General features: G+C 32.5%; 5 protein-coding genes and 1 pseudogene across 9 annotated transcripts; 4 read left to right on the forward strand and 2 right to left on the reverse strand.

Moving 5' to 3' along the window:
* Positions 1-257: 257 nt before the first annotated feature.
* Positions 258-2,982, forward strand: LOC107939148 (selenium-binding protein 1-like; annotated as a pseudogene). Its single transcript, XR_005910148.1, has 7 exons — positions 258-473; positions 864-1,059; positions 1,389-1,616; positions 1,692-1,923; positions 2,007-2,114; positions 2,193-2,465; positions 2,547-2,982. The product of XR_005910148.1 is annotated as a selenium-binding protein 1-like (transcript).
* A 1,192-nt stretch (positions 2,983-4,174) lies between these two features.
* Positions 4,175-6,604, forward strand: LOC107939136 (selenium-binding protein 1). The gene is made up of 7 exons (XM_041091724.1): positions 4,175-4,274; positions 4,372-4,521; positions 4,631-4,883; positions 4,953-5,184; positions 5,267-5,374; positions 5,452-5,724; positions 5,796-6,604. Exons 1-7 carry the CDS (start codon positions 4,175-4,177, stop codon positions 6,075-6,077), a joined length of 1,398 nt encoding a protein of 465 aa, XP_040947658.1. The 3' UTR covers positions 6,078-6,604.
* Positions 6,605-6,956: 352 nt separating this feature from the next.
* On the reverse strand, positions 6,957-8,881 carry LOC107939140 (uncharacterized). The gene is made up of 5 exons (XM_041088331.1): positions 8,614-8,881; positions 8,342-8,527; positions 8,126-8,257; positions 7,852-8,047; positions 6,957-7,235 (listed from the first exon to the last, which is right to left on the reverse strand). Exons 1-4 carry the CDS (start codon positions 8,809-8,811, stop codon positions 8,000-8,002), a joined length of 564 nt encoding a protein of 187 aa, XP_040944265.1. The 5' UTR covers positions 8,812-8,881; the 3' UTR covers positions 6,957-7,235; positions 7,852-7,999.
* Positions 8,882-13,457: 4,576 nt separating this feature from the next.
* Positions 13,458-15,665, forward strand: LOC107939150 (heat stress transcription factor A-5-like). Of its 2 annotated transcripts, none has more exon segments than NM_001327425.1 (2): positions 13,458-13,720; positions 14,263-15,501. In NM_001327425.1, coding segments are annotated over 2 exon segments (1,488 nt in total). In that variant the 5' UTR covers positions 13,458-13,471.
* A 3,956-nt stretch (positions 15,666-19,621) lies between these two features.
* LOC107939123 (protein RALF-like 24) lies at positions 19,622-20,281 on the forward strand. The gene has a single exon (XM_016872400.2). The coding sequence runs from the start codon at positions 19,622-19,624 to the stop codon at positions 20,123-20,125; it is 504 nt and encodes a 167-aa protein (XP_016727889.1). The 3' UTR covers positions 20,126-20,281.
* A 1,244-nt stretch (positions 20,282-21,525) lies between these two features.
* Positions 21,526-23,801, reverse strand: LOC107939122 (selenium-binding protein 1). Of its 3 annotated transcripts, none has more exons than XM_016872397.2 (7): positions 23,503-23,801; positions 23,209-23,386; positions 22,789-23,016; positions 22,484-22,715; positions 22,291-22,398; positions 21,940-22,212; positions 21,526-21,853 (listed from the first exon to the last, which is right to left on the reverse strand). In XM_016872397.2, the coding sequence occupies exons 2-7, from the start codon at positions 23,280-23,282 to the stop codon at positions 21,572-21,574; spliced, it is 1,197 nt and encodes a 398-aa protein (XP_016727886.1). In that variant the 5' UTR covers positions 23,283-23,386; positions 23,503-23,801; the 3' UTR covers positions 21,526-21,571. The 3 variants fall into 3 exon arrangements, with proteins under 3 accessions (XP_016727886.1, XP_016727887.1, XP_016727888.1); XM_016872398.2 differs by having other exon boundaries at positions 23,209-23,419; XM_016872399.2 differs by having other exon boundaries at positions 22,484-23,016; positions 23,192-23,419; positions 23,503-23,752.
* Positions 23,802-24,140: the final 339 nt, after the last annotated feature.

Genomic DNA, 24,140 nt, shown 5'->3' on the forward strand with positions numbered 1-24,140 from the left:
CCAAAAGAGGAAACGCAAGATTGGACATAAGTTTAGTTACGTATTAGAGGCTATTAGCCTTAAATGGACAATTATATAGTGGGTCACTGTAAAAACTAAAATTTTAAGTACCCGAAAAAAATGATGTGTTGAATTTATATTAAAAAATTATTTAGTAAATTAATAAATATAAGTATTAAATATAATTATGTTATTTTAAATTGTTTTTGGATAAAATATATATATGGTAATTTTATTTCATTAAAAAAATTGTTTTAATTTTTAATAAAATAAAAATAGTAGCTATAAGTAGTGTATATAAGAGAAAAACAAAGATATTTTTGTAAGAAGAAAGAAGAGGGGGAAAAAAGAGAAATTTGCGATGGGTGAAGAAACTGAATGTTGCAGAACAACAGGAACAGGATATGAAACTCCACTGAAAGCCATGTCTGGTCCTAAAGAAGCTCTTCTTTATGTTACTTGTGTTTATACTGGTAATAATTTTCTCTCTTCTTCTTCTTCTTCTTCTTCTTCTTGTTTTGGTTTTTGGTGTGATGTCTGCAACCTTTTTTTTTTCTGGGAATTAATTTCATTTGATCCATTTATTCCTTGAATTATAAATTGTTATGTGTTCATGTCTATTTTCATAAAATTTTAGAGAAAATTCAGTGGGTGTTTTCTTTTTATTTTCTAAAAAAAAAGAAGAAAAAAAAATCATATATTTATCTTCTTTTTTTAAATATTATAAATAATCTATCTCACTGTAGTTTTTACTCCAAAGTTGAAACATCAACTTTAAGATCTACATTTTAATTATCATATAAAATAATTCTATATATATAGAGAGAGAGAGATATTTGAATGGATTTGCATGATGTATGCAGGAACAGGAAGAGAGAAGCCTGATTTCTTGGCAACGGTTGATGTAGATCCGAACTCACCTACTTATTCTAAAGTCATCCATAGGCTATCTATGCCCTATGTAGGTGATGAACTGCATCACTCTGGGTGGAATGCTTGCAGCTCTTGCCATGGTGATCCGTCCGCCGATCGACGTTTTCTGATCCTTCCTTCATTGGTGTAAGTGACTATGTGCCTGAAATTTTGTTTAGGGGGAGGGAGATAATATTATAAAATTTGAAGGGGCCCAAGTTAAAAAAGTTTAAATTAAATTATTATTATTTTTAAACGGCTAAAATTATACTTTTATGATTAAAAAGGATTAAATTGAATCTTTTAATTTTAGTAAGGGACCATAAAATAATTTTCCTATTGAGCCAAGGGCCCTTGCCTGCCCTCTTTGGCTACCCTGCTTACTAGGAAAATGAGGTTTTCATGTGATGTAGAACAATGTGGCAAACTATGTGATCGTACAGACATGTTTAATACCGATGTTCTGTTCGGTTCAGATCGGGTCGTGTCTATGTGATTGATACACAAAAGAATCCCAAGGCTCCGTCGTTGCATAAAGTGGTGTAGCCGGAGGATATCGTTAAGAACACCGGTCTAGCGTATCCGCACACGTCTCACTGCCTTGCTTCCGGAGATATAATGATTTCGTGTCTCGGAGATAAAGATGGGAATGCCAAAGGGAACGGATTTCTCCTCCTTGATTCCGAATTCAACGTTAAAGGGAGGTAAAGCCGATAAACCGAATGAACGATTAGAAGGTAAAATGATTGGTGACTTGTTCTTACTCATTGTTTCTTTAGGTGGGAGAAACCGGGGCATAGTCCTATGTTCGGCTACGATTTTTGGTACCAACCTCGACATAAAACGATGATCAGCTCATCGTGGGGCGCTCCTGTTGCCTTTACCAAAGGTTTTGATCTTCAGCATGTAGCGGATGGTCTGTATGGGAGACATCTGCATGTGTATAGTTGGCCTGATGGTGAACTTAAACAAACGTTGGATCTCGGTGTCACCGGTCTCCTACCCTTAGAGGTGATTGATTACATGTTACTACTTTGTTTTTAGCTCTGTTTTGCTCGCAGGCGATACTTAGTTTTGTTTCATTTTCATTGCAGACAAGATTCCTGCATGATCCATCTAAAGATACAGGGTACGTTGGATGCGCCTTAACAAGTAACATGGTACGGTTTTTCAAAACCGAAGACGGATCATGGAGTCATGAGGTGGGATCATATAATCTTGCATTACCAATGGTCATAAATTTGGACAAGCCTTATTATGTACTTGATTAACTTCTGCAGGTGGCAATCTCAGTGAAACCATTGAAGGTGCAAAACTGGATTCTTCCCGAAATGCCCGGACTTATAACCGACTTCTTAATCTCTCTAGATGATCGTTTTCTGTATTTCGTCAACTGGCTGCACGGAGATGTCCGACAATACAACATCGAGGACCCCAAAAACCCGGTCTTGGTCGGCCAAGTATGGGTTGGAGGAATGATCCAAAAGGGAAGCCCTGTAGTGGCTATGACAGAAGATGGTAAAGCATGGCAATCCGATGTTCCGGAAATCCAGGTCTGTTCTAACATTCATATCAACTTGTTCGGATTAATCATATCAATGGTGATCGATGAACACTGTTACATTCTTTTACAGGGACATCGCCTAAGAGGAGGACTGCAGATGATCCAATTGAGCCTAGACGGTAAACGATTATACGTGACGAACTCTCTATTCAGCGCATGGGATCGGCAATTCTATCCGGAACTCGTGGAGAAAGGTTCCCACATGTTGCAGATTGATGTCAACACCGATAAAGGCGGTCTTAAAACAAACCCGAACTTCTTTGTCGATTTCGGAGCCGAACCTGATGGACCTTCCCTGGCTCATGAGATGAGATATCCAGGTGGTGACTGCACTTCAGATATATGGACTTAAACATCAACCAGTTTCAGCCATGAAGAAGATCATCCTTTTATATTTGTAGGACTAAAATAAAAATAAAATAACAATCAGTGTAACTTGTATGTGAGTCAAATTGATAGATAATGTAATGTTAGGGGGTTAATCTAGCAATATATTTTAATTCTAATCGACTGCCAGTTAAATGCCTTTTGACATTGGACTTCACTAAATTAACTGGCAGCTAATCCAACTTTGCCACGTGTACCAACATTGGTCCCACTTATACATTCGGACATGATTCCATTGGACAAACACAAATGTCTCCAGTTCTCCAAACTTAAGACACGTGGCAATCTAACCACCGTCAGATGAGACTAATGTTGACATGTGTAAGGAAAATCGAGAATCTCGAAACACCGCGCCCATAGGAAAAATTGATAGATACAAAACCTGCTAAGGCTTTTATTTATTTATTTTCGATAATTCCCATGGGACATTTTCATACGAAGGGGAACATTTTCGCCTCACAATGTTGGACATTTTTGTAAGAAGAAAAATTAAAAATTAAAAATTAATTTTATTCCAAATAACATTTAATTACAGTCAAAGATTTGAATTCCAATCTAAAGATCCTATTTGATTAAGTTTTAACTTGATTGGTATACGAATTATTGTTAATATAGAAGAACGTGAGTTCGAGTGCGTTAAAAAATATTATCTTCCTATTTATGAATTGGGAAGGGACTATGAATAGTTCTAGATATTGCGTCAAAAATAAAAAATCAGTTTGATTTAACTTCAAATTCAATCAAATGGTTAAATTTTATTATTAGTCCCTATGTTTTATGAAACTTGTCTTGTACCTTTATGAAATTTATGATATCTTCAAATTTTGATACGATAAACATATTATCATATGTGTAATGTCATGTCAGTTTATTATTTTGACCTTACTAAAAACTCAATTAATAGATTAGCAACTGAAATTTTCGTCAAGAATGAAATTTCAAATTTTGAAAAGTGTAGGAATTTAGAATGATCCTTTTAGAGAATATAGACTAAATTTATACTTATATGCATAGTACAAGACTAATAATTTAATTTAATCAAATATATTTAAGCTTTGTTGTTTAAGTCAAGACTAAAATTGACCAATTCAAAAAATATAAAGACTGAAATTAATTAAATTACGGGGACTAAATCTATAATTTTCATAAATTACAGAATTTAACCTATCGAATCTAATCCCAAGATTCTGCCGTATAGACCCAATAGCCTATAAATTATAGAGGATTTTCCCAATGTTTTTCAGTAACTATTAGAAAAAAAAATTAATATTTTTGTAAGAGAAAAAAAAAGGAGAGAAAATGAGGGAAGAAATGGGGTGTTGTAAGAGAACAGGACCTGGATATGCAACTCCATTGGAAGCCATGTCTGGTCCTAAAGAAACTCTTCTTTATGTTAATTGTATTTATAATGGTACTTTTTCCCTTGGTTTTTTTTTAATGATTTTCTGAACTTTAAAAATGAGTTTATTCAATGGATTTGTATGAATATAATTGTATGATGTGTGCAGGAACCGGAAGAAAGAAGCCTGATTTCTTAGCAACGGTTGATGTAGATCCAAACTCGTCAACTTATTCTAAAGTCATCCACAGGCTATCTATGCCATATATAGGTGATGAACTACATCACTCAGGATGGAATGCATGCAGCTCTTGCCATGGTGATCCATCAACCACTCGAAGTTTTCTAATCTTGCCTTCCGTCGTGTAAGCAATTATACCGGATTTTCATATTATATCGATAGATACGAACATATCTATGTCGTTAAGGTACCAAGGTGCTGCTTGTTCGTAGGTCTGGTCGTGTTTATGTGATTGACACACAGAAGAATCCCAAGGCTCCCTCTTTGCATAAAGTGGTACAATCCGAGGATATCGTCGAGAAGACCGGCTTAGCGTATCCGCACACGTCGCATTGCCTTGCTTCCGGGGATATAATGATATCGTGTCTCGGAGACGAAGATGGAAATGCTAAAGGGAATGGATTTCTCCTCCTTGATTCCGAATTCAACGTCAAAGGGAGGTAAATACGATGAACTGAAACAATGTATAAACGAATTGTGAATAACCGTCACTTGTAAAAAATCATCAGGTGGGAGAAACCAGGGCATAGTCCTCTGTTTAGCTACGATTTTTGGTACCAACCTCGACATAGAACGATGATCGGCTCGTCTTTGGGTGCTCCGGCTACCTTCACCCGAGGTTTCAATATCCAGCATGTTAAAGATGGTTTGTATGCTAGACATTTGCATGTGTATAGCTGGCCTGATGGTGAACTTAAACAAACGTTGGATCTCGGTGAAACTGGTCTCACACCCTTAGAGGTGATTAATTACTTGTTTCGACTTTGTTTTTAACTCAGTTTTGCTCGAAGACGATACGTAGTTCTGTTTCATTTCATTGCAGATGAGGTTCTTGCATGATCCATGTAAAGATACAGGGTACGTTGGGTGTGCCTACACGAGTAACATCGTTCGGTTTTTCAAAACCGAAGATGGATCATGGAGCCATGAGGTCGGAACTTGGAACATATAATCTTGCATTGTCAATGCTCATAACCTTGGACAAGCCTTATTGATTAACTTCTGCAGGTGGTAATCTCAGTGAAACCATTGAAGGTACAAAATTGGATACTTCCCGAATTGCCTGGATTTATAACTGACATCTTAATCTCTCTCGACGATCGGTTTCTGTATTTTATCAACTGGTTGCAAGGAGATATCCGACAATATAACATTGAGGACCCCAAAAATCCAGTCTTGGTCGGCCAAGTATACGTTGGAGGATTGGTTCGAAAAGGAAGCCCTGTAGTGGCTGTGACAGAAGATGGCAAAACATGGCAATCCGATGTTCCGGAAATCCAGGTCTGTTCTAACATTCATATCCACTTGTCGGATTAATCATATCGATGACAATCGATGAACGTTGGTTATAGGGACATCAATTAAGAGGGGGACCGAATATGATCCAGTTGAGCCTAGACGGTAAGCGACTATATGCGACGAACTCGTTATTCAGCACATGGGATCGACAATTCTATCCGGAACTTGTGGAGAAAGGTTCCCACATGTTGCAGATCGACGTCGACACCATGAAAGGCGGTCTTAAAATAAATCCAAACTTTTTCATCGATTTTGGAGCTGAACCTGATGGTCCTTGTATGGCTCATGAGATGAGATATCCAGGTGGTGATTGCACTTCAGATATTTGGATTTAAATCATATGAAAAAAACCGCTATGAAGAATAATCAATGCAATATGCAGATTCTTGTGCACATGTTATGTAATATCATGATGTCAATATGAAATCATAAACAGCTCAAAGTAATACATACATACATACATACATACATTTTGAATCTTACATTGAGAACATGTTATGTAATTTCCTTATGCTAAAATTTGTGTTGAGGTTGATGTTAATCTTGATATGCCTCATTAAATTATAATTCCCTATCCTAAAATGTGTGTTCATCAATGTCAATGGCACATTTCATCTTGGGCATGGCTAATTGTAGGTAACCTCATGACAGCTTTAGACGTGAATATTATCGTTAGATCACTTCATCACATTTTAATAAACGAGTCATGTTCCTACAACCATCTCATATAAAATAACGCATCAATCATTTCAACAGGACCCACATTAGAGTTTCTCCATCACAAGAAGATAGAAGCTCCCAGAGCAAAGGCGAATCTAGGGGGCTAGCAAGAGCCCCGACCCATTTAAAATAAAAATTTACAATTTAGACCCTTTAAAATTTTTAAAATTTTAAATTTAGTAAAAGTAAAATTACACTTCGGCCCCCCTAAAATTATAAAAATTTGATTTAATACTTTAAAAATTATAAAGATATAAACTATAAAAAATTAAAATTTCATTCGGCCCCCTAAAAAATTATTTTGGCTTCGCCCCTATGTTAAAATACTATCAAATCTCTCTAAAAAATTTCTCTAATCTCATGAACTTGCTGAAATCAAAAATTTCAATGACTCTTCACACTTTCTACAATGTGACCACACCCAATTTTTGTGCACTACTATCCAATACCATCAAGGATTATAGAATTGCACTACTAACATAGACAAATTTTGCTTGAACCAAGGTTGCATGTTGAAGAATTTATATACCAATGCATCATAATATATTGAGATATACAACAAGGAACTATCAAATAGGTTGATTTTGAGTCTTAATTAACTTCAAAATAACTTTATAAGCTTCCCCTTTTTTCCTACGAACATCCAACAATTGCCTCTTCAAAGAAGCTATACTCTTCTTTACACCATTTATTTCTCTCTTCGCCACTTCTATTTCACCTCTAATCTGCATATGCTCCTTCCTATCTTCTTCATTCAAAGCCTCTTCCATTGCCTGTATTTTAACAAAATCAAACCAATTTAAACCAATGTTTTCATATTTTACAAATGGTTTAATATAATTTTTTTAAAAAGAATTTTAAAAATTATATAAACTTTTAGGTGATGATGGGATGTAATCTTAGAATGTCACATGCAGTGTTCTAATAACCGAACCGGTGGTTAAATCGATTAGACCATTAATTCTTGATTAATTTGATTAATGGGTTCAACTGCTAGACCAACAACAATTAAAAATTCATTAAAAAAAATTAAAAAATATTAAACTTCAACATGTTCAACTAGTGGTTTTTTTCAAAGTTTTCAATTTTTATCATTTTCAAGTAGTTTCCAATTCAACTAGTTCAACCCTTTTTTCAAACCAGTATACTGGTCGATTCTTGGTCTTATCGATTTGACCAATCAATCTAGTCTTGTTCTAAGGACATTGATCACATCACCAAATCACGACGGAATCCAAGTTTAGAGACGAAAATGAATTTAGTTGCCAAATTCAAGTATCAAAGTGGGTCTAAGCTTTTCTTTACAAATAAACAATCTAAGGTTTACGAGCTTAGTTCGTAGCTTAACTCGACTCGACTAGACTCACAAACATTGGTTAAATTTGTTACCTTAATTTGTTGTTTGATGACATTTTTTGAAGGCAATGAATTCCAAATCTTCCCCTTTATAGGAGCATTAGCAAAGGCATTATCTCTAGCCCATTTGAGCTCATTAATCTCTTTAAGAACTTGTTCTTCATCAACCCTTATTGCAGGTCTAGGGGATGAAATAATTCCTTCTAATGTCCCACCTCAATCTCCATATCTGTTTTCACAACAAAAATGAATTCAACAAATAAAGGGGAAACAAATGAGTTCCAATCATTGAATCAAATATACTTACCCGATCGGATATTTCTTCGACCACTGACGGACCCGAATCGTTTAATCCTTTCTGACCGGCATTCACCTCTTTCAACAGCTTCTTTTCTTTCACCATATTTCCAGTTTCATGATGCATTCGGAAACACAAATTCTAGAATCGAAACTTTACATCAATCAATCAATCAAATTACTTTTCACGAAAACCAACATCGAAAAATACGAAAAACATGCTTACATGGCTATTAATCTTGCCTTGTGTGTTGATAGATCTCTCCTTATAAGCACTATTAGCAAAAGTAAGCTTATCGAGATCTCGTTTCAAAGCAGCCATTTGCTTCCCTTTATTTGTCCACATACTTCTAAATCCCTTCTCTTTATATTTCAAATCATATAACCTATTATAAGCTTGGCGTTCTTCGAACTGTTCATCATAATACGATTTTCTGATTCTCTTATCGTTGATATTCATCGTCATTGATAAAAATTTAAAAAGGTAAACGTACGTACCTGTTTCTCGTGTATCGTCTTTGTGATTCGAAATAATTGTTCATTCAAGTATGTAAGTGACTTCGTGGCTTGTTGAATCCCAGATTCTGGATTTGGGTTTTGCTGAAGCATTGTAAAAATCAAGTGATTGATTGCATCCTTCTTGGCTTTGCTCTTAACAGCTTGTAACTCTTCATTTTCTGGTTTTGCAGTAGCCATGTGATATTGTGCCTATATCAAGTTGATACAATATATACATGTATGTATGTATATGATTATAAAGGGTAATTAAAATCAAATTCTGGCATAGAAATGAAAATTTTGAATGCATATATAAAAGAGAAAATGCAAAGGTGACGTGATCCACAAGTCAAATGGAAATTCATGTTACTTATTGTGAGGCCTTGCACCCCACGGCAGTCTTTAAGTCAACCCAATCCTTGATAATATATAAGTATATAAAATGGATTAATATTTAATGTATTGATACTGATGCTTGCCAACTATGCCTTCAGGGGTAAAGTCAAACATTTTATAGGGCCTGAAATTTAATTATAAAATTTTGGGGTCAAAACAGATATTTTACCATTTTAGTAATTGTAGTGTTATAAATTTTAAGGACCTAAAAGATAATTTCTCCCAAATCAAGGGGAGCCAAGGCCCTTACCTTTGGATCATAGTTGTTAGGACCAATGGTACCATAAGATCAGAGGAGTGCATTAGTGTAAAATCTATTGAATCGATTAAAAAGTCATTTGAATTGAATTTAAGTTGGTCTAAGTATTATTTTCTTTTATAATTTATAAAATTAATGTTTAGATTTCAATAATATTTTATTTATGTTTATTATTTTTTAAAATTTTTAATGTGTGGGTTCTCATTAAAATATACCTCATTTATGGGTAAAAATATTCTCGTTGATGTGACATACACATGAATTACCATATGAATGATATGTCAACATCTAAATAATTTTTTTATATTTTTATATTTTTTAAATAATTTTAATGATTTTAAATTTTAAAAAATAATTTTTTGATTTTTTAAAAAATAATTAAATATTAACGTGTTATCCATGTGACAATCCACATGTATGACACATCAACAAAGTTAAAAAATGTTAACTTTTCCATCCATTTTGAGGTAATTTAACAAAAAACGTAAATTTAAGTACTAAAAAAGACGAAAAAAATTAAATAAAAACTTAAAATAACTCTTTTTTATAAAGTTAAACAGTCAAATAAATCATTATGTGAATATATTATGTTTACATGATATGAGTTAGTCAAATGGTGGTTCATCATAGAACAAGCAACGAATAAAATAATTTTTCTTGAGCCACTAGGTTTTCTTCTCTTTTAAAAATTTCCATTTTCACAAGGAAAAGTTTATAATTTTTTTTATTAGTCATTATAATTTGTTGTTTATGGAACAATACTTTTTTTTGCATATAAAATACATTGAAAGTTTAAGTTTTGTTATTAGTCCTTATACTATCCACAATTTATGGATTAGCCCCTATATTCTAATTTGATTAATTTTAATCAATGCACTTTTCAAATTTTGACTTCAATAATAAAATTAAATCCGTTAAATCAAATTGTGCTATTAGTCTCATACTAGGCCTAAGATATAGATTTAATTTATATTATCCAATTTAACCATTTTTAGTCTCTATACTTTTCGAATTTTGGAATTTACGTTAAATCCATTAATTAAAACGATGTCGTTTTTTTTATTAGTATTATATGCAAATAGCAAGCTAATAGTTGTTAAATTTGTTAGATCAAATTCTACTATTAGTTTCGTACTATGCATAAATTATGGATTTAATTTATGTTCTCTAATTTGATAACTTTTAGTTCCCTATACTTTTCAATTTTTAAAATTTTAGTCCTGATTCAAACGATGTATTAATTAAAATGATGTGATTTTTTTAATCTAAATAATAATATATATTGGGTGGATTATTATTATTATTATTTGATACTACAGATATTTATTTAATAGTTAAACTTTTTTTAATAAAATACCGGTCCAATTCATCCAAATGATTAAATAGATAATAAAAAATTAAGTTTGAATTTGACTTCTTCAACATTGGGTAGAATTTTTAAAATAATTGAATTAAGGGTAAATTACACCCATGGTCATTTTTGTTTATCTTAAGTTACATTTTAGTCACTTATGTTTGAAATGTTACGTTTTAGCCATTCACGTTATCATGTTGTAACATTTTAGCCATTGAGCTGTTAATTGCCACTAACAATGTAATGGTAAGCTGATGTGGCACGTTAAATCATCATTTTAAACAAAAATTTTGGGTTAAATTATATAACCGATCCTCATATTTTTTTGAATTGACAGTGAAGAAAGAAGTAAGAAGTTGAAAGCCATCATTGCATATAAACAAAACCCATAAATCCATACCATGCTTCTTTATTCATTGTGAATTCGACTTCCTGGTATGTTAAAAGAAATGGAGAAGGTAGGAAAATAATGGGAGAAGTAGAAGAGAATGGAAAATAATAATAATAAAAAAGTTAAAAGAACATAAAAGAAAAAATTAAATTGCTCAAAACGAAAAAATATGAGGATCAATTGTATAACTTAACCTAAAATTTTTGTTTCAAATGATGATTTAATGTGTCATGTCATCTTACCGTTACACCATTAATAGAAATTAACGACTCAGTAACTAAAATGTTATAACACGATAACATAAGTTACTAAAACGTAATATTTCAAACATAAGTGACTAAAACGTAACTCGAGGTAAACAAAAGTGACGATGGGTGTAGTTTACCCTTAAATTAAAATATAGTTTAACTTTTTGGACAGTCGACCAAAATTGAGGGTGGTAGGCACACTTAGATTTTATAATGGTCTAATTAGGGTTTTATATCCCTCTACTTTAAGAAAATTAAAAAGCTAACTACTCTACTTTAATTTATTATAATATAGTCCTCACGCTTTATAAAAAATTAAAGAGTTAATCTTGCAATACTACCAAACTTTGTCGTTAAATTTTTAACATGGAAATAAACAGTTCAACAAATTATATGAATTAAACTACTAAAAGTTAGCTATTTATATAATATTCATATTATTTTTTCTTTATCTTTTTACATTATATAATAGATTTTATCGATTTAATCTCCATATTTAAAATTTTAAAATTTAAATTGTTTGATTTAAAAATCCTAATCCAACCAGTAACACTATTTAGTATTTTCCGTCAAATTTTATTAACTCAACATATTTATTTTGTGTTAATCATATGTCATCTTACGTGAATGCAATCTAATCAACGTGTCAAGTTGCTAATTTTTTTAATAAAATAAATTAACGATATTAATGGTTGGACTAAGATTTTAAAATTGAAAAAATGAAAAATAAAAACTTAATTTTTAAGTACTAAAATCAATTTTCAAATTTTATTAAAATGTAAAAATTAACAGCATATTTAACTAATATAATGATATTATGTTTACATCTAACATAAACAATAAAAAATAACGTGCCGGGTTAAACCACAGTGAAGTGACATACAAGTTGTGTGTAAATATTCAATTCATATCCGTTTCGAATTTGATGCTTGAACAACCCTTATCCTATATCCATTAAATAACAATATTTTTTATGTGTTTTTTATATCCATTTTATGATTCATATTCCGAGTTCACACCTCTCTCAATATGTGGTTCCCAATGTCTTATTCCTTAAATAATTATAAGGGTAAATTACATTAATAGTCAATAACTATTAGTAAAATTCCTTCGCACTTTATCAGCAACAATGTGCAAAAATTCCTTTTGAATTGATTTAGGAGTATTTTCCAACACAATATTGTTAACATCATTGTTATAGGAAGTTAAAAGTTGAATCCAACTCGATAAAATTACCACAATTTTTTGTATCAAGTGTTTCATCGTGACCTCTCAAAACATAAGCTTAAAATGCAAGCCATCGGACAACATCAATAGAAGTCTTAATTCGTAACTTATTATTCAAAACTTGTTCCAAACTTTGTTGATGCATTCCTTTATTATGCCCATTGCTTCATCAAATTTGCATAAGATTTCGTGGCATTATTATGTGGTGAACAAGGATCTTTTCCGATATGATTAAGAAATGTCTAATTCTTTCGAGAATTAACTTCTTTTCTAACTTATAAATCTTTTAACAATGAATATGTCCCAACTAGGTCATCCCGGTTTTATTTTAAAAAGGTAATATGGTAAACAATTTGTAGCATCCTTAGTTGGAGAATGCTCAAGCCAAGAAGAAAATTGAGTAAACCAAGATTATTGAAGACGCTTAGGATACTTTTCTAGTGAAAATGGATAACTAAAGAGATAAAATTGATATGGATCTATTTTCGAGTAAGTTTCTCGAATTTCATTTCATTGATTAACTAAATATTCGCATATTGACAATTAATAAAAGATTTGAATAGTTTAATAATTAAATTGAAAATTTTTATTATTCAATTAATAAAATAAAAACACGTGAAAAATTTAATGATCATTTAAGTACTTTACTCATTAAAAATTGTACGAATAAAATTAATTAATTTGACATATACAAATATACATATTAATTAAATAACTTTGCCCTATATAATCTTCTATCTCTGCTAAAACGACAAATAACTCGTGTTAAAATATTTGATATCTTTCATATTCATTTTACGATACGATGTTTGCTGCCCCTCAACAAATTTCTATTATCCCTCAAATAATAATATTTTGACCAAAAACAAGGTCAAAACTGTAAATTTTCTCCTTTGGCAACTCGAGGCTTCAACATTTAACACTTTCGACTTTTCCATAAACTCCCTTTGTTCACCAAAACCCAAAAGGAAACAACTCGGAAAATGGACCCAACTGCACCCTCCGCGTCGGTCGTCGGCGGCGGCTGTGGTGGTGGCGGAGGAGGGCCGGCACCTTTCCTTATAAAAACATACGACATGGTAGACGACTCATCGACCGACGACATCGTTTCATGGAGTTCTAACAAAAAGAGCTTTGTGGTTTGGAACCCTCCTGATTTTGCTCGCCTTTTGCTTCCCACTTATTTCAAGCACAATAATTTCTCCAGCTTTATCAGGCAGCTTAATACCTATGTGGGTTTCTTTTCCTTTCTGGGTTTTTTGTTTAATTAATGTATGTTTGATAATTAGGGGAAATCATGTTTTTTTTTTAGCTTTTAACTTCAATTTTTTATGACAGATGTATGGAGTGATTTTGGTTTTATGTTTTTGTTCCTTGAGAATGGACAATTTCTCCTTTTTTTTGTGTGTTCTTTTCTGCTGAATTATGGGTATGAATCTTTGCTAAAGCCAGCACATAAATTTAAGGTCAATCAATGTCTTCTGCTGTGATTCATAAGGTAAAATTCTATGAGAATTGGGGTGTTTTTTTAGTCAATGATTGTGACTTTGAAATTTATAAATTTTCTTTGTTATTGTTTCACATTTTCATGATTTTTCTTTTGCATTCCTCAACTAAAATGGTCCTTAATGAAGAGTATCTATTCTTCTTTATCTTTGATGCAGGGGCTGTTGAAAGAAGAATTATATTTGTTTATGGTTTGCTTAGGTTTAGATGTATGAAGATTGAGTGTCTAAGCATGATTTGATCGCATATGAATTTAATTTGTTGACAGGGGTTCCGGAAAATTGATCCCGAACGATGGGAATTTGCCAATGAAGATTTTGTGAAAGATCAAAGGCATCTTCTTAAGAATATTCATCGAAGAAAACCTATTCACAGCCATAGTAATCCACAGGGTTCTTTGATAGATCATGAAAGAGCTGGATACGAAGAAGAAATTGAAAAGCTTTCACGTGAGAAAGCTGCACTTGAGGCTGATGTTTTGAGGTCTGAACAAGAGCGGTCATCTTTGAAGCATCAGGTGGAAGAGCTGACACAACAAGCTGATCAAATGGAGCGTAGGCAAGAGACTTTGTTTAACTTCTTAGAAAAGGCTTTACAAGACCCTGCTTTCGCCGAACATCTTTTTCGTAGAATTGAATCTATGGATGATGTTGCTGCATATAATAAGAAAAGGAGACTGCCTCAAATTGATCAAACCAAGCCAGTTGGTGACCATAGTATTTTGGACAACAAAAGTTGTTCTACACCCGAGTTTGGAAATGTTGTCCACCTCGATTTCTCGAACAAGCTTAGACTAGAATTGTCATCAGCTGTTTCGGAGATTAACTTGGTTTCTCAAAGCACGCAAAGTTCTAACGAAGATGAAGGAAGTCCACAGAGAAGGGTTTCTCAAGGAGAACCAAAAGATGATAATATCAGACCGCAGGGGCTTTTATTCACACCCAAAACATTAGACATTTCAGATACAGGCACATCTTTTACATTCAACATGGATTCATCTTTCTCTCAAAGAGTATCAATGAACGAAAGCCCGGCACTGCATTCACTGCAACAGAGATTAAGTTCCAGTGAAGAACCTGATAGTCATATTTCCTGTCAATTAAATCTAACTCTGGCATCTTCTTCATTGCAAGTCAATAAAAGTCCGATCTTAACTAGGATGTCCCAACCAAGTTGGGAAATCGGAAAAGTCTCCGAGTCAAGGTCTAATGCCAACAGTAAAGACTCTGATTCTAGACCTTTCCATAGCAGAAGAAACATGATTGATGGGGAAACAACATTATCGTCATCGAAAGATGGCCCTAACACAAATCAAGAGCCTACCGCTGCTCCGGTTAGAGTAAACGATGTATTCTGGGAACAGTTCCTCACTGAGAGACCAGGTTCCTCTGACAATGAAGAGGCCAGTTCCAATTATCGAGCAAATCCATACGAAGATCAAGATGACAAAAGGTCAGGCCATGGACTAGCAAGGAATACCAAGAACATTGAGCAGCTTAGTCTTTAGCAGCAAAGTTGCCTTGCTGCGAATCCAATGATAAGTCTACGAAGGTCTCTCTCGTTCCTTTTGTTTCTTCGTGTTATTTATAGTTACTTTGTTTATAGGAAATGATTTTATACATAACTGCCCAAAATTAATTTGAATAAAATCATGTTGAAATTTGAATTCCACTTGGTAAGTTCTTGCATTGGGGATATAGCATCCTTTTTTCAATGGTAAAATAGAAAGTTATGTAGCTTTACCGTCTAGGTTTCAAACTTTCAGTAACCAAGCAATGATGTTCATCTTGCGAAAATGACGTAATATGTCTTCTCTTTTTCCCGTATCGAAACTGAAGTCTCCTCTTAGTGTTTTCGGTGCCCAAAACTTTCATTTGATGTTCATCTAACAATTCATCTCATAATACATTGTGGTATTGTTGTTTTCTCCTACATCAATCCCGATTTATATCACATTTAACTGTGCGTTTAAACTGATTGATGGGTAAATTATTCATTAGTTTGTGCAGTGAATGTTATGCATGATATAAGACCTTCATGTTTCTTGAGAAAGTAGGGTTCATCTGAAAAATTACATGATCATAATATTAAGACAGTGATAATGTGATTAGTAAAATAGAAAATGGAAGACTACCTTTGCTTCCGTATGTGTTAAGAGTTTTGAGTGAAAGGGTGATTCATCAGTGGAGCTCAGTAGTAAATTGAGTCGAGTCGTAAGGAGCTCAGTGACCCTTAACTATGGTCATAGTTTCAAAGTCGTGTGAAGAACAGACGTTGAGAGAGTTTTTCTCCCGTTTGAGGTCTGGCCCGGTTTAACTCTAGATAATTGAAGCCTAATGTGGCTACTAGATACCTAAAAATCATAGAGGAAATAAAATACCTAGAATAAGATAATGTGAAAAAGTATGCATTCGACAAGCGAAATGATCGCCATGCTAAACATTTCACGAAGTAGGTAGAGTGCTTCAATCTTGGGAAAATTTTCGGGCATATAAACTCGAGTGCTATGCTTCCTAATAAGCTGGTTTGGGAGGAAGGCCCTGTTGGTTGCATGACTAGATGGTATTAGAGCCACTTTTATGAATATAAAGTAACAATTTCATTAGCCATAGGGACAGGTTTAGTTGCTGGGTTATTAATTAGTGATTAAAGGTTCGATCTTCATACTAAGTATGGAACGACTTTAAAATTCGTAGTCAACATTTACTCTTTAATAGACATTCAGAATATGGAGGATTCTTCAGTAGACTTGCTCCAATAAATTATCTTAAAAGCCAAAAAGAGATTGATTAATCAGAGGGTCCATTAATCAATTAATCAATTAATTTTGAAAGGTTGATTTCGTTTTATTTATTTAATATTGAGCCTTATTTAATATCCCACATTTGCTTTTTCTTTTTTTCACCCAAAAAGGGAAAATGACAAAACAAACCAATTGACATCAATTATTATTTTTCTTCACGAGATTAATGAAGCCAAAGTTTCATTCACGAGCACAAAGACCAAAAATGAAAAAAAATCATTAATATTATGAGAAAAGGTCCTTGTCTTATAGTAGAAATATTTAAGGTAAAATACACTTTAAGTTTTTAAATTATTTATAAGTTTACGTTTTTCTATCACGTAATTTTAAATTATAAAATAATCACTGAAATTATTTAAAAAATTTTATTTAAGTTATTTAATTATTCGAAAGTTTTTATGCAAGTCAACAAGTTGTTAAGTTTTTTTTTTTTAAGTCTAGCTAGCGAGCTCCAAGCGACGATTCAACAATGAATATGGTGGATCAATATCCATTAACGAGCAAAAGAACATACTTTAAATCTAAGTCGATATGATGATCAATGTGGAGATTGAAGAAAAAAAACTATTTAAATTTTGGTTCGCAAATTCATGATGTTCGAAACTGTTTCATTAAAAAAAAACAGAATTGTAAAAGTGAAGAGGAAGGAGAGCTTCCGATCGATATATGCAGTGCAAATAGAGAATGTTATATAACAACGATTTTAATAGCTCAATGATGTAAATAAATTTTTTGAAGTTAATTGGCTAAAACAAAAACTTACTAATAATTTAATGACATTGAGTATAATTTACCTAAATATCTATAAGTTGGACTAATCCATTTTCTTTTACAAGCTACGAGCTATCCAACCATGAACAAATCTATTTAACAACTCCGCCATTTTCAAATAAATCAATAAAATTTCACAAATTGATAATAAAGTTTAGTATTTATATTTAGAATATTAATATTAATAACGTGGTTCAATCCTTACCCATAAGAATGGACCATATTTCATGATCAATCATTTACCTCTTCAAAAAACACCCACAATAAAAAGAATAATCATTGCTACAGACAATGAATACCCTAATTTTGAAAAAAAAATCTTTTTTAAAACTAATTAATTGTAATAATCAAGGATTATTAAATTGTTATATTAGATATTTTTTTTTCTTACATTAAATGCATTACATTTATTATACATATACTTTTAGCATTGGATTTTTAATAAGCATTAAATTATACCAACACCACTTTAATAATTTTCTTTGGAAATCTATGGATTTTTTTTAGATAATTCTTTGAAAATTGCAAAATAGGTGAGACATGTTCTACCCCATATATATCTAGTAACATTTATTAACATCATATTTAAATGACAATACAATAAAATAAATTATTATTTCTTAAATTTAATATATGAAATTAATCAAAAAAATTAAGTTATAAATAAAAATATTATATTTATAGTTTTCTTATTTTCCTTTTTTTTTTTAAGTGAAAAATAATACTATAATTTATTTTTACTGAAAAAAGCAATTAAATGCTACTTATAAGCCAACTGCCGACTACTCCCACAATTTATAGTGTTGGCCTAATTCGATAGCCAAATCAATAAAAAAATTATAATAATAAATTTAGTATCTAATTTTTATATATTTTATTATTTTAGTCCTAATTTTATTTTTTAAAACCTTTTCTTTAATTTTTAAAATTAAATTAAATTGACATTTTTTAAATAAAAATGACTAAACTATTAAAATTTTAACAACATTATACTAATAACTCGCGTACTTTATAAAAAATTCAAAAAAATGAAAGTTATTAAGAATGCAACAAATTTTAAAAAATTATAAAAATAAAAAAGTATTAACGTCACACATAGACTATCATGTAAACTGGTATATCAATGATATCAAAATTTTAACGTTTTAGTAAATTTTTTTTTTGAAAAAAAATAATTTGATTAATTTTAAAAAACTAAAAGCCAAAATGATAAAAAAAATTAGGATCGAAATAACAAAATAAGTAAATATTAAATGCTAATTTAATTATTATACTCAAATAAAAAATTAATAGAGGGTCAAATGTATTTTCTCAAAAGGAATAATATAATTTTTGGCTTCTGAACTTGGCATTTAGGTTTCCTTTAGTATTTATAATTTTTTGTCCATTTTGGATCTTGAACTTTATAAGTAAGTCCATTTTGATCTCCGAACTTGAAAAATATAAGAGTTTAATAATCATCACTTGAAAATAAAAAAAATTAATAAATTTTCGAGTGATGATGTGGTACAATATCATAGTGTTACATTTTATGTTTTAATAACAAAACTAGTGGTTGAATAGGTTAGACCGTAATTTCTATTTCAACTAATTTGATTTATTTGAATGTCAAACCACTAATAATTAAAAATTCATAAAAATCTAAAAGTTTTTAAAAATAGAAAATTATTAAACATGTTCAATAGTCGGTTTTTGTTTCAGTTTTTAATTTTTACTAATTTCAAATAATTTTCGAGTCATTCAATACAACCTTTTTTTTATTCAGACCATTATATCAATCCGTTTTCAACTATCGCTCTTGTTCTTTCTTTTTTTTAAGTATAAGAACAGAAAGAAAAGTATAGGCACCAAAATGGACATACTTGACAAGTTTAGGGGTTAAAAAAATTATATTATTTTTTGAAATTATTAATTTAATAATAATTTTTCACTATTTTATGAACAATGGATATAATGTAGAAAATGATTAGAAAATTTGTGAGACAAATGTATACCCTACTTCTTTAGTGTATTTCCAAGCAAAGTGGGATAATTTGGGTGTGAACATAAATACATGGGAACCTTGTTCTGTTTCAGTGTCTTGTCTTCATCCATCACTTCTCCAACTACCCTATTATGTCTTATTTTCACTCCCCTCCATGAAAGCCATAGCTCCAAAATAGCTTCAATCCCTCCCCCAAAAATGGCCATTCTCAAACTGATCTTCATCACCCTCACTCTACCCCTTCTTTTCCTTCATTCTTATGTTGCTGTCTCAATTTTAGAGCTCCAAAATGCACTGAAAACTAGTGAAATTGATGCCACGGTGAGAAGGGCTTGTTCCAAAAAGCTTGAAGATTGTTTAGAAAGTGAAGATATGGAATCAGAGACCCAAAGGAGGTTGCTTTTGATGCAAAGAAGGTACATTAGTTATGAAACATTGAGGAGGGACATGGTTCCTTGTCAAAAACCAGGTTCTTCTTATTATGATTGTGGTGCTGCTCAAGCTAATCCTTATAGTAGAGGTTGTGAGATTATTACAAGATGTGCTAGAGGTATCAAAGGTACTAAAACCTGAAGAAGAAGAAGAAGAAAGAAGACCTAAATTTGATGTCTTTTTTTAACTGTTAACAGCTTGCTTCTGCAAATGCTAATGTGTTTGAGCTGTTTTTTATTGTATATTAGAGAACCTTTACCTTAAATTTCCTATATATAAATCCATGTTTAATCTTTAGGAGATCTGGGGCTTGCTTGTTAAAATCTGGGTTTTTGAAGATGTTCTATGACTATGTTTGAATTAGCTAGTTTAATCTAAAGTGGAGAACAGTAGGAACAGGTTAATTTACAATTAAGACTGAACTGTCATTTTCTAATGGTCAATCTATCCAAGGCATCATCTTTTAGCTCTATACCCTTTTCTGTAGATGTTTCCAAAAGTATCACATGGCTTAGCCTACCATTATTTATTTCTTGTCTTCATACGTGTTATGTTAGGCTTTTGAGATTAGGTTTGGGTTTTTTAACAGTAAAAAATGAATAGAATCTTTAACAGAATCAGAAAAACCGAAAAACCAAAGTTCAAACACTGTTGTAGCCATCCCTTTCCCCCATTTGTAATATGTACCAATATATATATATAAGCAATGTGCATGTATATACACATTACGGATTTCCACTACAATGGTTGAATGTGCAACATGTCAACTTGTCTTATTCTTTATCCAACTTGTCCTCACCTTTCCCATTGACTGAAAATATGTTGATAAACTTAAAAGTCAACTGATCTAAATCTCTCAAAATCCCCATTTTTTTCTCAGTTTCTTTTCCATCAGATTAAGCTCTTTTCATTTTCCATACTTGAAGATGGCAAACCCATGGCAAACCATGGATTCATCAAAGCTTTCATTGCTTTTATCCATGGTTTTTTATGTTCACTCAGTGATTCTCATCTCTCAACATTTCAGTCTCTCATACTTTTCCACAGTATCAGCATCTTTCGCATCAGTCCCTTGTTGTTTCTTCATCATCTGTAATTGCCTACAAATGGAGAAGTCATTTAGCAATCTATTTTGGGACCATTTCCTCTTCATCTGTGCTCATCTTTCAAGTATTTGTGAGCTTAACAACGACTTAACAAGAGGGTACTTGTTCTTCTTCATGGGGGTCTTGTTATTATCTCTTTACACCATTTACATTTGGTATCAACATCAGTCTTCACATGGTGTTCATCTTGTGAATATGATGATAGAGATCTCATTTTCGTTTATCGGCAACGGGATCGCCTTGATCGGAAGATGGTTCGTTCCATTAGACAACCTTTTATGGTTGGTGATTGGAACATGTACCATGTTTTCAATTTGTGTTATTTTGTTTTGTTATTACCTGTTTTCTTCAGGCAAATTCAAGAAGCCATAGCCATGTTTTTATTGACTACTTTGAGTTGTTTATAATAAGATATGTTCTTTAAGAATTTGCATATTGCATTCATTGTTCTTTATAGCTGAAACTGGTTTCTTCATATGCTTTAAATCCAAATATCTGAACTACAATCACCACCTGGATATCTCATCTCATGAGCCAGGCAAGGACCATCAGGTTCTGCTCCAAAATCGACAAAAAAGTTCGGGTTTATTTTAAGGCCGCCTTTCTCAGTGTCGATGTCGATCTGCAACATGTGGGAACCTTTCTCCACAAGTTCTGGATAGAACTGTTGGTCCATTGTGCTGAATACCGAGTTCGTCACGTATAGCCGCTTACCGTCTAAGCTTAATTGGATCATCTGCGGTCCCCCTCTTAATCGATGTCCCTGTAAACAACATAATGATGATCATAGATTGGCATCAATATGATTAATGCGACAAGTTGATATGAATGTTAGAATTTAGAACAGACCTGGATTTCCAGAACATCGGATTGCCATGTTTTACCATCTTCTGTCATGGCCGCTAGAGGGCTTCCCTTTTGAATCAATCCTCCAACCCATACTTGGCCAACCAAGACCGGATTTCTGGGGTCCTCGATGTTATATTGTCGGATATCTCCGTGCAGCCAGTTGGCAAAATACAGAAACCGATCATCGAGAGAGATTAAGATGTCAGTTATAAATCCAGGCAATTCTCTAAGTATCCAATTTTGTACCTTCAATGGTTTCACTGAGATTGCCACCTGCAGAAGTTAATCAAGTACATAATAAGGCTTGTCCAAATTTATGAGCATTGGTAATGAAAGATTATAAGATCCCACCTGATGGCTCCATGATCCGTCTTCAGTTTTGAAAAACCGAACAATGTTACTCGTCAAGGCGCACCTGACGTACCCTGTATCTTTAGATGGATCATGCAGGAATCTTATCTGCAATGGAAATGAAACAGAACTACGTATTGCCTTCGAGCAAAACCGAGTCTTAAAAATGAAGTTGTAACATGTAATCAATCACCTCTAAAGGCATGAAACCGGTACCACCGAGATCCAACGTTTGTTTAAGTTCACCATCAGGCCAGCTATACACATGCAGATATCTCCCATACAGACCCTCTGCAACATGCTGAAGATGGAAACCTTGGGTGAAGGCAGTCGGAGCACCAAACGATGAGCTGATCATTGTTTTATGTCGAGGTTGGTACCAAAAATCGTAGCCGAATATAGGACTATGCCCCGGTTTCTCCCACCTAAAGAACAAGAAGTGACAGTTATTCCCCATCATTTTACCCTCTAAACATTCATTCAGTTTATCGGCTTTACCTCCCTTTGATGTTGAATTCGGAATCAAGGAGAAGAAATCCGCTTCCTTCGGCATTTCCATCTTTATCTCCGAGACACGAAATCATTATATCCCCGGAGGCAAGACAGTGAGACGTGTGCAGATGTGCTAGGCCGGTTTTCTTAATAATATCCTCCGGCTGCACCACTTTATACAAAGAGGGAGCCTTGGGATTCTTTTGTGTGTCAATCACATAGACACGACTTGACCTAAATCAAGCAGAACATTAACTGTATAATGCAACTTTGGTACCTTAAACATATTGTGTATACAGAACAGTTAAAATATGTTTATGTTGTAAAATATCGTCTCTATCATTATACTATGATCTTCCAAATATAAGAAAAATAAAATTTTGGTATGTTTGTATGTATAGTCCCTTACAGAAACGAAGGCAGTACCAGAAAACGTCGATCGGCCGATGGATCACCATGGCAAGAGCTGCAAGCATTCCACCCAGAGTGATGCAGTTCATCACCTATTTATGGCATAGATAGTCTGTGGATGACTTTAGAATAAGTCGGTGAATTCGGATCTACATCAACCGTTGCCAGAAATCAGGCTTCTCTCTTCCCGTTCCTGCATGGATACATACAAATCCGTTGTAAAAACCTAAAATAACAAACCACATAGATGGACATAAGTAGTTATACTTAAAACATGTTTGGTTTGAAAGAAAAGTAATAGAATTTTACCATTATAAACACAAGTAACATAAAGAAGAGCTTCTTTAGGACCAGACATGGCTTCCAATGGAGTTGCATATCCTGGTCCTGTTCTCTTGCAACACCCTATTTTTTTTCCTTACATAAAATATCAAACTATATATATTCATATGAACATTGTGAATATCTTCTGTAATTAATGGCTAATAGCCTAATACGAAACTGAATGTTGTGTGGGTTTTTTTTTTTTTTCTCAGTGCGACGTGTCTGGTTATGAATGTATATTCCATACATTTTATCTAGTTAGGGAAGAGAAAGGATTGTATCACGAGTTACTGTATATTTTTTCAATTATTTAAAGATATTTCATTAATTTATTTTATGTGATTCATATGTAATTTTAGTAATATTTTTTTATCTAAACTTGGACTTTTAATTTGAAGTTCGGATTTTAAATTCCAATTAAAAAAATTACCAAAATTATATATCAATGCATGAAAAAATTAACTGAAATGACATTAAATGATTAGAAAAAAAATTCAGGATGACGTAGTCTCTCTATTTAGTGCTCAGGGAATATCTCATCTTTGTACTTTTAAAATTAATTTTTTTAAAATTTATCTATAAATAAATAAAATAATTATTTTTGTAATAACTAAAAATATATT

The sequence above is a fragment of the Gossypium hirsutum genome, chromosome A02, assembly GCF_007990345.1.
Source record: "Gossypium hirsutum isolate 1008001.06 chromosome A02, Gossypium_hirsutum_v2.1, whole genome shotgun sequence".
In the NCBI taxonomy this organism is placed as follows: Eukaryota; Viridiplantae; Streptophyta; class Magnoliopsida; order Malvales; family Malvaceae; genus Gossypium; species Gossypium hirsutum.

Coding starts and splice junctions, on each gene's coding strand:
- LOC107939140 (XM_041088331.1), bottom strand. CDS start 8,811: ATGGCTACTGCAAAACCAGAAAATGAAGAGTTACAAGCTGTTAAGAGC. Junction 8,258..8,341: donor AAGGCAAGATTAATAGCCAT/GTAAGCATGTTT, acceptor TTTCGATTCTAG/AATTTGTGTTTCCGAATGCA. Junction 8,048..8,125: donor TCGAAGAAATATCCGATCGG/GTAAGTATATTT, acceptor TTGTGAAAACAG/ATATGGAGATTGAGGTGGGA.
- LOC107939122 (XM_016872397.2), bottom strand. CDS start 23,282: ATGAACTGCATCACTCTGGGTGGAATGCTTGCAGCTCTTGCCATGGTG. Junction 22,716..22,788: donor GAATTCAACATCAAAGGGAG/GTAAAGCCGATA, acceptor CTTGTTCTTTAG/GTGGGAGAAACCGGGGCATA. Junction 21,854..21,939: donor CCGATGTTCTGGAAATCCAG/GTCTGTTCTAAA, acceptor TGTTGTTTACAG/GGACATCGATTAAGAGGGGG.
- LOC107939150 (XM_016872432.2), top strand. CDS start 13,963: ATGTCTTCTGCTGTGATTCATAAG. Junction 13,987..14,262: donor CTTCTGCTGTGATTCATAAG/GTAAAATTCTAT, acceptor ATTTGTTGACAG/GGGTTCCGGAAAATTGATCC.
- LOC107939123 (XM_016872400.2), top strand. CDS start 19,622: ATGGGAACCTTGTTCTGTTTCAGTGTCTTGTCTTCATCCATCACTTCT.
- LOC107939136 (XM_041091724.1), top strand. CDS start 4,175: ATGGGGTGTTGTAAGAGAACAGGACCTGGATATGCAACTCCATTGGAA. Junction 4,275..4,371: donor TGTTAATTGTATTTATAATG/GTACTTTTTCCC, acceptor TGATGTGTGCAG/GAACCGGAAGAAAGAAGCCT. Junction 5,375..5,451: donor ATGGATCATGGAGCCATGAG/GTCGGAACTTGG, acceptor TAACTTCTGCAG/GTGGTAATCTCAGTGAAACC.